The sequence below is a fragment of the Microtus oregoni genome, unplaced genomic scaffold (genome assembly GCF_018167655.1).
Source record: "Microtus oregoni isolate MIOR12 unplaced genomic scaffold, Mior012 000006F_ref0000085, whole genome shotgun sequence".
Taxonomy (NCBI): Eukaryota; Metazoa; Chordata; class Mammalia; order Rodentia; family Cricetidae; genus Microtus; species Microtus oregoni.
This window is the reverse complement of record NW_024543065.1, coordinates 40068325-40083194: the sequence shown is the minus strand read 5'-3', so window position 1 is coordinate 40083194 and position 14870 is coordinate 40068325. Positions and strand designations below refer to the sequence as shown.

The 14870-nt window shown below is 38.2% G+C and overlaps 1 protein-coding gene across 1 annotated transcript in view; it reads left to right on the top strand.

Annotated features, from left to right (window-relative positions):
- The window catches only part of LOC121449795 (vomeronasal type-2 receptor 116-like), a 46930-nt gene extending 32501 nt beyond the window's left edge, over nucleotides 1-14429 (top strand). Inside the window, 2 exon segments of the mRNA XM_041654471.1 lie at nucleotides 10763-10886; nucleotides 13501-14429. Coding sequence (XP_041510405.1) covers nucleotides 10763-10886; nucleotides 13501-14429 — 1053 coding nt within the window.
- Nucleotides 14430-14870: the final 441 nt, after the last annotated feature.

Here is a 14870-nt window from a genome sequence, read left to right as displayed (position 1 = left end):
CAAGCCTTAATGTCCTACTTCTTCATCTCTTACCCTCACTTGCTGGTGTTCCACCAGCTCCACTTTTATGGGAGCTTTCTAACTACAGTCAGCGGGAGCATTCTAACTACTGTTAGCACACAGGCAAATGAAAAGAGTTTCCTCAGACTGTCCCTGCCACTGCTAGTGCTGCCAACTATCAATGGTTGAATCAATGAGGCAGCTTTTTCAATTCCAGCCTTTTGTTCCCCTCTGCAGCTTGTGGCATGGTGGGTCAGCCACAGGGCAGGTCATGCCTCTAGGTCTCTCTTATTAAGCTTAAAATTTTTACAGCTCAAAAATTGTGGCTTTTCCATACAACATGTGGCTACTTCCATTTTGCCTAAGGTCAGATGACTTCACCACCATTATAACTGAGTGGCTTTTCCATATAACATGTGACTACTTCCATTTTGACTAACGTCAGATGACTTCACCACCATTATAACTGAGTGGCTTTTCCATACAACATGTGACTGTTGTCATTTTGACTGGGATCAGGTGACTTTGTTGCCATCTTGGCAAAGAGCCAGGTCAGGTAATTAAGTTCTGTCATCTTTACTGAGGAATTCCCTGCCTGGTTTCCCAGTGTTAACGCTGTTACATGGGTGACCCTACCACAATCTTAACTGAGAGCCAGTTCAGGTGACCAAGTCCTGCCATCTTTACTGAGGTATACCCTACCTTGTCCTCCAGTTTACATATGTTTTTGTCTCTGAATTCCTCATGCTGGCTCTGTTATATGTGTGTTTTGTGCAGTGGCATGCCTTTGGTAGGGCCAACCAAAAGTATCCACTTTGCCCAATTCCTGTTTACTCTCTGTGTATGTTCATACATGTAACTTACATTCACCTATGCTTAATGTTATAATTGTTTGTTGCATCTCATTTTAGACTACAAAAACAATGTCTCATGTTTTAAACTGGCATGTACTTTTAAGTCTCTTACAAAAATACTTTATATTTAATCCAACCCTCATTTAAAATATATTAAGCTGTTCTCTACTATTGTCAGTTCTGCCATTAACCTTCTATTGTAAGCAGCTTTTTCTTCTTTCTGTCTTTTTATGAGTGTCAATCTAACCTGTTAAGTTGAGAGCCAGTACAGTCAAGCTCAGACCCAGCCCTCCAGGCAGATTCTATACTGTAATTATACTGCTCAGAGATTTGGAGAAGATGGTATTTAAATATTTGACTATTAAAAAACTTTTTGTAACAAAAAGAGACAGTTTGGCTCCTAGAAGCACTCTGTTTCCTCCAAAGAAGACAGAAGACAAATGGGCACACAACAACGTCCATCCGCAATTTACTGCAACAACCACTGGGCAATACTGCCTTTCATATAAACTGAAAATCACCTGACATCAAGAGAATCGCTGGAATCGACAGCCTAGCTGCTTAGGTAAAGGTAGGCTTGTCTTCCTACAGATTTCTTAGTCCACAGGATCTTCTGGAGCCTGGTAGGTCCTGTGATAAACAGCAAAAGGTAAATATGACCCTCAGAAACCACAGAGGACCCTGAAGGGTAGCTCTAGGTGCCAACCAAGTAAGTTCTCTGTTTTTTTTAAAGCCACTTTAGGGTTGGCAAGTTCTCTGTTTTTAAATCAATAACTTAAGCAAAATTTTATCCTTCTCAAAGATCTCCAATGTAGTTTGAAAGCTGAGAAGTTTTGTAAGTTTAAAAGAACAAATTTCAGCAAATCACAAATATAAGTTATCAAATTTCTCTCTCATGCTGCCTTCCATAGTCTTAAAAATACTTTTCATTGTGCAAAAATAACTGCCATAGTCATTCTGACATAAACATGCTACTGTTTATACAATGTATATGTCTAAAAAGTTCTGTTTTCACAAGCCTAAAGAACTTTTGTGAGTTCCAGGGAGCCAAATTGAAAGATCCACCTTAAAAATGTCAGATACATCCCCTTCAATTCCCTGTTCCTAAAATTTTTATCCCCAACTCCTTAAGCTTTTCTGGCCATCCAGCAGGCTGTGTTCCTGCTGTTGGGCTTTTTTTAAAAACCCTAACGCACCCTGCTCCCAAGCCAGCCTTTTTGCCCACAAGGTCCTTGGAACCCTGCAACACAGCCTGCTCCAATGCTAAGGGTCCAGAGAGGTGAATAAGCAGCCACAAAGCCAGACAGCTGGAAGCCCCACTCTCTAGGACATTACCAGTTGGGCAGAACCCAGGGGCTCCTCCCAAATTCCCTGGTTTTTCTGGCCTGCCAGCAAGGAATGCTCCTGCTGGTGGGATTTCCCCAAACCACCCTGCCCCCAAGCCTGCCTTTTTGCCTGAAAGGTTCTTGGAATCCTGCAACACTGCCTGCTGGCCTCATTTGAAGGAAGAGATGGGTGGGTGTCAATGCAAGAATTTCTCAAACATTCTAAAAAACAATATGATAACACCAGAATCCAGTGGACACTCAACAAGAGGACTTGATCATCCTAACCCAGAAGAAGTAGAAGAAAACAACTTTAAAAGTAACTTTGTGAAAATGATGGAGATTTTTAAAGAGAAAATGAAAAACTCCCTTAAAGAAATGGAAGAGAAGATAAGCAAAAAGTTAGAAGAAATTAATAAATCCCTCAAAGATACCCAAGAAAAGCAAGAAAAAGCAATCAAACAGGTGAAGGAAACAGTTCAACACTTGAAGACCAAAATAGATGTAATAAAGAAACACAAACTGAAGGAAAGCTGGATATGGAAAATCTGGGTAAACAAACAGGAACTGCAGAGACAAGAATAACCAACAGAATACAAGAGACAGAAGAAAGAAACTCAGGCACTGAAGATACTGTAGAAGAAATAGACTCACTGGTCAAAGAAAACATTAAATCCAACAAACATTCTGCAAATCTGAGATACCATGAAAAGACCAAATTTAAGAATTATAGGGGTAGAAGAAGGAAAACAGCTTCAACTCAAAGGCATAGAAAATATATTCAACAATATTATAGAAGAAAACTTTCCTAACCTTATGAAGGATATCCCTCTGAAGGTACAAGAAGATTACAGAACACCAAATAGGCTGGATCAAAAAATTCCCCTCATCATATCATAATCAAAACACAAAACATACAGAATAAAGAAAGAATTTTAAGAGTTACAAAGGAAAAAGGTCAAGTAACATAGAAAGGTAAACCTATCAAAATTACACCCGACTTCTCAATGGAAACCATGAAAGCCAGAAGGTCTTGGATAGATGTGTTGCAGACACTAAGAGACCATAGATGCAAGCACAGACTACTATACCCAGCAAAGCTTTCATTTACCCTTGATGGAGAAAAGAAGATATTCCATAACAAAAACAGATTTAAACAGTATGTATCCACAAACCCACCCTTACAGAAAGTACTAGAAGGAAAACTTCAACCCAAGGAAGCTAACAGCACCCACAATAACACAAAAATCTGGTAACCCTCCACCAACACAACCCTAGAAGGGAAACACACACACTACTACTGAAAGATAACTGGAGTTAACAACCACTGGTTTTAATATCACTTAATATCAATGGACTCAATTCACATATAAAAAGGCACAGGTTAAAAGAATGGATACATAAACAGGATCCAGCATTCTGCTGTTTACAAGAAACTCACCTCAATCTCAAAGACACTACCTCAGAGTAAAGGGTTGGGAAAATCTTTGCCTATCAAATGAACCTAAGAAACAAGTGGGTGTGGCTATTCTAATACCTAACAAAATTGATTTCAATCTAAAATCAACCAGAAGAAATGGAGACGGACACTTTATACTCATAAGAGGAACAATTCATAAAGATAAAGGCTCAATCCTGACTATCTCTGCCCCTAATACAAGAGTACTCATATATGTAAAAGAAACATTACTAAAACTTAAATCATACATCAAACCCCACAAACTAATAGTAGGAGATTTCAACACTCCTCTGTCACCAATGAACAGGACAAACAGACAGAAACTTAACACAAAAATAAGAGAACTAACAGATGTAATGATTCAAATGGATTTAACAGACATCCATAGAACATTCCACCCAAATAGGAAAGTATATACCTTTTTCTTTGCACCTCATGTAACCTTCTCTAAAATTGATCACATACTCGGTAACAAAGCAAGCCTCCACAGATACAAAAATTTTGAGTAGTCACCTGTGTCTTATCAGATCACCATGGAGTAATGTTAGAATTTAACAACAATACTACTCCCAGAAAGCCTATAAACTCATGGAAACTGAACCCCCTCTCCCCGGGCCAAGGAAGAAATAAACAAATAAGGGAAGAAATTAATGTCTTCCTTGAATTTAATGAAAATGCACACACAACATATCCAAACCTATGGGACACTATGAAAACTGTGTTAATAGGAAAGTTCATAGAACTATGTGCCCACATAAAGAAAATGTAAAAAGCTCACATTAGCAAATTAACAGCACATCTGAAAGTTCTAGGCAAAGAAAGGAGACTCACTCAGGAGCAGTAGAGGACTGGAAATAATAAAACTGAACACTGAAATCACCAAAATAGAAACACAGAATACAAACAATCAATGAAAAATTGAGAAAATCGACAAGATTGACAAACCTTTATCCAAAGTAATAAAAAGGCAAGGAGAGAACATCCAAATTAACAAAATTAGAAATGAAAATGAAGACATAACAACAGACACTGATGAAAGTCAGACAAACATGAGGTCTTAATAGAAAAGCCTGTTCTCCACAAAACTGAAAAATGTAAAAGAAGTGGACTTTTTTTTAAAAAAAAAAGATACCATATGCCAAAATTAAATCAAGAACAGATGAGCAAAGTAAGAGAAGCTGTAGTCACAAGGAAGTAGATGTCCTCAAAAACTTCCCAACCAAAAAAAAGTGCAGGGCTGGATAGTTTAGGACAGAATTCTACCAGAACTTCCAAGAAGAGCTAATAACTATACTGCTCAATGTGTTCCACATAACAGAAACAGAAGAATCATTGCCAAACTCTTTTTATGAAGCTACTGTTACCCTGATACCAAAACCACACAAAGACTAAACCAAGGACAATCTCACTCATGAACATTGATGCAAAAATTCTCAATAAAATACTGACAAACTGAATCCAACTATACATCAAAAAGTTATCCATTATAATCAAGTAGGCTTTATCCCAGAGATGCAGGGCTAGTTCAACATATGAAAATCTATCAATGTAATCCATCATATAAATAAACTGAAAGAAAAAATATATGATCATTTCATTAGATGCCAAAAAAGCATTTGACAAAATTCAACCCATCCCTTCATGATAAAGGTCTTGGAGAGATTAGGGATAAAAGGATCATATCTAAATATAATAAAAGCAATACACAACAAGCCAACAGATAACATAAAATTTAATGGAGAGAAATATCATAGCAATTCCACAAAAATCAGGAACAAGACAAGGCTGTCCACTGTCTGTGTATTCCTTTAACATAGTGCTTGAAGTTTGATTAATAGCAACAAGACAACATAAGGAGATTAAGGGTATTCAAACTGTAAAGGAAGAAGTCAAACTTTTGTTATTTGCAGATGATATGATAGTGTACATAAGTGACACCAAAAACCCTACAAGAGAACTCCAGAGCTGATAAATACATTCAGTGGTGTGGCAGGATACAAGATCAACTCCAAAAAATCAGTAGCCCTCTTATATACAAAGAATAAAGAAGTCGAGAGGGATAAGAAGTGGAGAGGGAAATCAGAAACCTCATCTTTCACAATAGCCACAAATCACATAAAGTGTCTTAGTGTAACACTAACCAAATTTTCTCAATTAAAAAAAAAGAAGTGAAAGACCTATTTGACAAGAACTTTAAGTCTTTGAAGAAAGAAATTGAAGAAGATACCAGAAAATGGAATGATCTCCCATAAGGATCAACATAGTAAAAATGGCAATCCTACCAAAAGCAATCTATACATTCAATGCAATCCCTATCAAAATCCCAACAAATTTCTTCACAGATTTTGAGAGATATAGTTAACTTCATATGGAAAAACAAAAAACCCTAGGATAGCCAAAACAATCCTATACAATAAAGGAACTTCCAGAGGCATTACAATCGTAGACATCAAACTCTATTACAGAGCTGCAGTAATGAAAACAGTTTGGTATTGGCATAAAAGCAGAGCTGTTGACCAATGAAATTGAATTGAAGACCCAGATATTACTCCAGACATCTATGAACACCTAATTTTTGACAAAGGAGCTAAAATTATACAATGGAAAAAAGAAAGCATCTTCAACAAATGGTGCTGGCATAACTGGATGTCAACCTGTAGAAGAATGAAAATAGATCCTTATCTATCACTATGCACAAAACTCACATCCAAATGGATTAAAGACCTCAATATAAATCTGACCACACTGAACCTGATAGAAGAGAACGTGGGAAAGTAGCCTGCAATGCATGGGCACAGGAGACAACTTCCCAAGTATAACCCTGTAGCACATACAATAAGAGTAATGATGAATAAATGGGACCTCCTGAAACTGAGAAGCTTCCAAAAAGCAAAGGACACAGTCAATAAGACAAAAAGACAACCTACTGAATGGGAGAAGATCTTCACCTCCCACATCAGACGAAGGAGTGTTCTCCAAAATATATAAAGAACTCAAGAAATTAGACATTAATTAAAAATGGGGTACTGAATTAAACAGAGAATTCTCAACAGAGGAATTTCAATTGGTCAAAAGATCCTTAATGTTCAACTTCCTTAGCTATCAGAAAAATACTCTGAGATATCATTTTACAACTATCAGAATGGGTAAGATCAAAAACAGCAATGATAGCTTATGCTGGAGAGGATGTGGAATAAGGGGAACACTCATCCATTGCTTGTGGGAATGCAAACCTGTCCAACCACTTGGAAATCAATTTGGCAGTTTCTCAGAAAATTGGAAGTCAAACTACCTCAGGATCCAGTAATACCACTCTTGGGAATATATCCAAAAGATGCTCAATCATACTACATATGCATTTGTTCAACTATGTTCATAGCAGCATTATTTGTAATAGCCAGAACCTGGAAACAACCTGGATGCCCCTCAACTGAAGAATGGATAAAGAAAGTATGGCATATTAGAGTACTACTCAGTGGCAAAAACAATGACATCTTAAATTTTGCATGCAAATGGACAGAATTAGAAAACACTATCTTGAGTGAGATAACCCATACCCCCAAAATGAATATGGTATGTTACTCACTCATTAGTAGATACTAGCCGTAAACAATGGACATTGAGCCTATAGTTCATGATCCTAGAGAAGCTAAGTAATAAGGTGAATCAAAAGTGAAACATATATAGATCCACCTGGAAATTGGAAGCATTGCCTGACAAAATTTGGGGGCAGGGGGGAAGGTGGTAGAAGCAAGCGGAGGAGGGCTGGGGAAAACTTGGGGGAATGGGATAGACAAAATGGAGGAAGGATAGTGAGAGAAAGGAAAGAGATATCTTGATTGAGGGAGCCTTTTTGGGGTTAGCAATAAACCTGTAAAAATGCCCAGGAATCTACAAGGATGACCCCAGCTAAGACACTAAGCAATAGAGAGGATGTCTGAACTGGTCTTGCCCTGTAGTCAGACTGATGATTATCCTAAATATCATCATAGTACCTTCATCTAATAACAGATGGAAACAAAGACAAAGTCCCACATTGGAGCATTGAACTGAGCTCCCAAGATCCAGTTGAATATTGGAAGGAATGAGAGTATGAGCAAGGAAGTCAAGACCATAAGTGGTTCACCCACTGAGACATTGTGTCTGAGGTAATGGGAACCTACTAACTCCAATTGGACTGTGAATGAATGAGCATGTGTTCAAACTAGTCCCTCTGAATGTGGTTGACAGTTGGGGCAGACTGAGGGGCCAATGACAAAGGCACTGGAATTATTTCTACTGCATGTACTGGCTTTTTGTGATTCTACTCTATTTGGATGTATGCCTTGCTCAGCCTGGATCTAGTGGGGAGGGCCTTGGACTTCCTACAGGGCAGGGTGCCTTGCCCTCTCCTAAGATGAAGAGGGGTGGCAGGGAGATTGTGTTTGAGGGTATGGGAGGAGGAGAGGAAGTGGGAAATTGGATAAGTATTTTTTTAATTAATAAAATAATAATAATAAAAAAGGTTATTTGCCACACCATCTCCAGTGTCATCTGTGTGATATGACATACGTCATTATGCTGGATGGGAGCTATGTGTCCTATGGGACTAGGCTTCCTGGAGGTCAATGGCAGATGGCCAGGTATTAGCCACCGCTGAGGCATAGATGGGTTTTTTGATTAGCTGGCTATGCAGGATATAGGCTTTGCACAATCTCTTTTAATAATGATATTCTATATATCTACAAAACGAGGATTATCTCTTCAGGAACAGCTCTGGGATAGGGAACTACAGTATGGGAATGTATGAGACTACAGCAGAACCCTTTTCATACACAGGGTGTATGATGAACAAGGGAATATATGGGTTAATTTTGATGGACAAAGAGTGTTATATTATATTTTGAACTTTATGTACAAGTTTGCTAGATCTCAACCCCCATGGTGTCTGCTGCATAAGAAGGTACCAAAAAGTATATTTCAGCAGGTGCAGAGAGCTGATTAGGCATATTTGTTCACTAGATGAGATAAAGGAAGGGTTAGAAAGATGAAGGGCCATGATAGCAATAATGAGACAATAACTTTCTATTGTTAGATAAGATTAAACCACTTGTCTGAGGTTTACGTTCCCAGGGACAAGAGTTCCTCTTCAAAGGATGTTTTTTGTCTAACATCTGTTCCTGATAATATGCTTTTCTTAAAAATCACCGATGTGACTAAAAAAAGCTTTCTTTGTGCCAAATGATGGTATATGACCTTCTGATTTGTTCTTTGTTTGAATACTATATAATGAAAACATGAATTCAGTAAAATCGCAGCAGATTCCAACCACTCTTGTGTTTTGTCTGTCTGTCATTCACTGACCTCATGCCTTCCTGATTACCAAGACCCTGCTTCTCCCACAGTCTGAGTGGCTCCCCTGAGCTGGTCCATGGCAGTTATTCTCTTTCTGATGCAAGAAGGAAATAATTTCTGTGACTTCACTTACTCATAAAATCCAATATCTTCTATTACCCCTGTACTTGAGAAAACATCTCTTTCTGCAGAGAAACCCTGCACATACATACTTTGGTGCAATGTGGTATCTGTAAGCATCAGCTGTCTGAAGAAGTGAACAAACAAACAGAAACTGGGCAGCCTTCCTGCATTTATTCTGGCGATTTCCATATGTTCCAATTATAGCATCTTGTAATTCTACTCAGTTATAAGACACTGTGGAAACTCCTTCAGCCAGTAGCCTTTAAGATACCAGCCCACTTGGTACTCTTGTACTATAAGTGTAGACATAAAGCCTGTGCAGTCCCCCCCTCTCAGATGATGGTTTCAGTTTCTATTCCCTGCTTGTGCAGTTATCTAGTCTACCGCTAGATAAAGAACCCATTATTATACTAAAAAAAAGTAAAGAAGGGAAGAAATGTGCCCACTGGTAGCATGACCCTTCATTCCCTGCATTCAGAAGGGAGGAGAGGAAGATCTCTGTGTGCAAAGTTAAAATATACTATATAGGGAGTTGAGGTCTACTAACACTACAAATTGAGACCCAGTTTCAAGAAAAAGTAGGATTTGTAGTTAATCATACTATGGAGACCATGAAGGAGCCCACACATAGGAGACAATGTGATTTTCAAACAGAACTTAATATTGAACAAAGTATGCAAAGTGAGTCCCCAACCATTGGCAGCTATCTAAAGCAGTATATAGATCTCTATCACCAGGCTTTTGATTATACAAAGGTTTCTATTTTAATATTTAAGAAATCCCCCAATTAACTTTAAAATAATCTAACCTTTACTCAGATGGCCCGAGTATTTGCAGTCTTTGTAAAGCAGTTTCACATCAGGAAACACTCCACCTTCCAGCTCAATACACATGAGTTCAGCACGTCCTCACCACACATGCACAATGCTCTTCCTATGAGGCTCTGTTTCTCTTTACACTCTGTCATGCTTTGTTGTGCTACTTTTTGAGTTCATGTGTGCTATCTGAGATTTGAAGAGCTAGCGACCCTGCTTCAGGTCTCCATTCATCCTAACTTTCAGTGCTGTTGCTGTGATTAAACACTAACCATAGTCAAAGTGAGGAGCAGATTTGATTTAGCTCACAGGTTACAGTAAAGGGATGACAAGGCAGGAACTTGGAGTCTGCAAGTAAAGGATAGAGTGTGACGATACATTGCTTACTGGCTTTCTGTGCTTGAATTCTCATCCAGCCCTGTCTAGGACAGCACTGCCTGCAGTGGGCCAGGCAGTCCTACATCAATTACCCATTAATAAAATGCTTAAATAATTTGACAGCAGGCTAGACTAATGGAGAGAAATATTTCAGTTAAGGTTCACTTTAACTTTATAATGTACTTTTATTAAAGGTGATAAAAAATAAGTTGAAAAACCAGTTTGCAAGCTCCATGGTGTTTGCCCACAGCAAATAACCACCCATTCTTCTTCCTAAATTTCTAAGATTGAGAAGCTACTTAACTTTACATCAGTTTGTTTGTATGCATTCACATGCCTGGTGTTTTAAATCTCATTAATGTGGTTACTCATTTGGTGCTTATAAAATAATCATCAATATTTCAACATGATAGTATAATATAGTTATAGGAGTAGATAAAATTCCTGATACCAGCATGTGCCTGTTTTCCTCAGATGCCACCCTCTGTGTGCAGTACTGATTGTGGCTCTGGATTCAGAAAATTCCGGCAGGAGGGAATGGAAGCCTGCTGTTTTGATTGTAGCTCTTGCCCACAAAATGAAGTTTCTAATGAGACAAGTAAGTGTTTGCTATTGAGATAAATCCTTCACATAGATCATTCTCTCCCAAACACACTAGAATAACCAAAGGTTCTAAAAGGTCACTGCAGAAATAAAATATACCACTTGTCCAAATTAGTTTATATAGGACTATGACCATAACCAATGTCACTTTTGGTAACCACGTTATACTAGTACATAATTTTTGACTCAGTGAAAATTCATGGTAGATGGTTGTTTCTCAAAGAAACAGTTTTGATTATCAAACTACAGTGTGAGGGAATTCTAGACATTGTCTTTAATAGTGATTAATCTCCTCTGAAACAACATGTAGATTTGATTCCTGTTGTGAATCTTCAATAATTTTTTTCTATTTATATATCTGTACTGTATGTGTCATTGTATGTGTGAGTTTATAGGCATCATGTACAAGCAGGAATCAATTTGGAGCAGAATATGGCATCAGATCCATTAAATTCAGTTATGTATATGGTAGGATTCACATCCAAGTCCTCTGTAAGATTAATGAGGAGGGGAAACCATTACTTGTAAAATTATCAGACACTGTTACCTAGTAAACAGAAGCCTTAAAGCAATATCCAGAGACACTGTTTTCAAAGAATCAAAGTGATTTGAGATCGAGGGAAGTGTGGATACATGTGGCACATGATCTAGAATATACACAGTCCTTTAAATCAATATTTTTATATTTATCACACAGTTAATAGTGTTAGAATTAGAAGATTAAAATGGTTTCCTATGAAAGCAATTAGCCATATTTACCCAAATTTGTGTTGTCTTCTACACAGCCCATATTAGTCAAATGATTATTTGTTTAGAGTTGGCTACATAAAAATGGCAGGTAGAGCTGACCCGTAGTGGTACAAGTCTTTAATTTAAGCACTCAGGAGGCAGAGGCAGGCAGATCTGTATGAGTTCAAGCTCAGCCTTGTCTCCACAGTGAACTCCAGAACTGGCTTCATAGCTACTTAGAAACCCTGTCTCAAAAAATTAAAATAAAAATGAAGTTAGATAATTTTTCTTTCCTATTGCCTCTCATCCTACATAATAAAAATAGACTCTCTCTTGTTGCTTTCCCCTTCTCCATTTTCCATTTTCTGTTTGTTTTCTCTCATGCCCTACCTACGGTCCCCTGGGGCAAATCATTCTCCTTTTGGTTGAGTACTTGGTATTGGTGTGTTATGTGCTAACTCCAAGGGTCCTTACAGAGTCTGTTTAGTGTTGTTTCTATGTCAATGTGTTTGGGCTGGTGAATTCAAACTAGAAAACATATCACATGACTTGTCCCAAGAGAAGACACAGTCTCCATCTATTTCAGGCAGAGTATTCATTCAAATACTCTCTATGCCATACAATGGTTAATTTTTTAACCTCTGTCTATTAACCAGTTTAAGTCATTTCATCATAGCATTCAAAATGTGTTGTCAGGGTTTCTGTCCTGCTGGTTTCTCACAGTCATTAAGTCCCAAGGTAGTTCACACAGAGGTCTACATTAGTTATATACTTATTAACTCATTAGCGCAGGCTTCTTATTAAATCTTATAACTTGTATTAGCCTATTATTCTTGTCTATATTAGTCACAAGGCTCAGTACCTTTTTCAGTGAGGCAGTCACATCTTTCTTTTTCTCTGGTCAGGGAAAGGACTACAGAGGAATGGGCTTCCTTCTTCCCAGAATTCCTTGACCTACCTCTACTTTCTCTCTAGTTGTCCTGCCCATACTTCCTGCATGGCTACTGGCCAAACAGCATTTATTTAAAATATAATTGACAGAATTCAGACTATTCTTTCATGCTAATAATGTACTGAAAATATTTGTGATTTGTAGATGGAAGTTTCTGTACTACCTGGTCACGTAGCCATTCATTCCCAATAAAACACACAGAGGCTTATATTAATTATAAACTGGTTGGCCTATTAGCTCAGGCTTATTATTAGCTAGCTTTTACAACTTAAATTAACCTATAATTTTAGTCTATGCTTGTTTTGTCTTGTTTTTAAAGACAGGGTTTTTCTGTGTAGCTTTGGAGTATGATCTGGAACTAGCTTTTGTAGATGTGGTGGGCCTCAAACTCACAGAGATCCACCTGCCTCTGCCTCCCCATTGCTAGGATTAAAGGCATATGTCACCATCATCTGGCCATTATCTATGTTTAACCATTAGGTTTGGTATCTTATTCAGGAAAGCATTCTCATCTTGCTTCATCTGTGTCTGGCTGGTGACTGCAGAATGAGTCTTTCCTCAAGTATAGGTAGGTTGCCTACCTATACTTTCTGCCTGGCTACTGATCAATCAATGTTTCATTAAATCCATAGAAAGAACAAATCTTTACACAGTACAAGAGCATTACCCTACAGCAGTGTTTTCTGATAACTTAACAAATGGCATCATCAACAATTAGTTAAATAGAAAACATAGGTATTGCTTGATATCACTCCCCAAAATGATAATGCATATTATGAAATGGAAACATTGCTATTTAGCAGTGTCCTTCAACTATATCATCAGCAAGAAATACAGATATTGCAATGTTTCTTCAACACACTTAACTGAAATACCTTGTCAATAAATGGTTACAGTTGCACTAATCATACTATCCTTTCTCCATCAGATGTGGATAAATGTCTGAGGTGTCCAGAGGACCAGTATGCCAACAGAGAACAGAACCAGTGCATTCCAAAAGCTGTGGTCTTTCTGAACTACAAAGACCCCATGGGGATGGCTCTTGCCTTAATGGCCTTATTTCTCTCTGCATTCACAGCTGTGGTTCTTAGGGTCTTTGTGAAGCATCGTGACACTCCCATTGTGAAGGCCAACAACCGAAATCTCACCTACATCTTGCTTATCTCACTCATCTTTAGTTTCCTGTGTCCCTTGCTCTTCATTGGGCATCCCAACTCAGCTACCTGTATCCTACAGCAAGTCACATTTGGAGTTGTATTCACTGTGGCAGTTTCTACCGTGTTGGCCAAAACAGTGACTGTGCTGCTTGCTTTCAAAGTCACAGCCCCTGAAAAAAGGATAAGATCCTTCCTGCTTCGAGGGGCACCCAACTACATCATTGCCATCTGTACTTTCATCCAAATTATTCTCTGTGCAATCTGGCTGCAACTTTCTCCTCCCTTTATTGATAATGATGCAAACTCTGAGCATGGCCAAATCATCATTGTGTGCAACAAGGGCTCAGAGACTGCATTCTACTGTGTCTTGGGATACCATGGCTCCCTTGCCTTAGCAAGCTTCATTGTGGCTTTCTTGGCCAGGAATCTCCCTGATACATTCAATGAAGCCAAGTTGCTGACCTTCAGCATGCTGTTGTTCTGCAGTGTCTGGGTCACATTTATCCCAGTCTACCACAGCACCAAGGGCAAGGTCATGGTGGTTGTGGAGGTCTTATCCATTCTGATTTCCAGTGCAGGCCTACTGGGATGCATCTTTGTTCCCAAGTGCTACATAATTTTGTTAAGACCAGAGAGAAATTCTCTTCAAAAATTAAGGGAGAAAACATTTTTTCCCGAATACACATTTCATAAATTCTAACTGACAGCTGTAGTGTTGATGCAGATCTACATATTACAATAAAATGCAAGCTATATACATTAGCTAGTGATTCTCATTGTTTCTTCTTATGAAGATGCCCAGAAGTATCACATATACCTCTTTTCTATACATTGTGACCTATAATATTCTACTCAGACTATAAGACCTTATGCATGGACATTAGTACAAAGGGGATGTGTTCCTTACTTTCTCTAATGTACAATAACAGTTGAAATAAAGTCCCAGCAATTCTTTTGGTATCATAAAGAATGTTTGACTTCAAATGTAAGAGAAAAGAGAAAGCTTGTAGTTAAGTGAGTGAATGTTTGCAGATGATCAAACTAATTTCCCTCTCTGGGGGCAGAAAAGAGAATCCTGGTACATCTGGGGAGTGAGAAAAGTAGAATTTAGGAGAGAGAGAGAGAAAGAGAGAGGAATAGA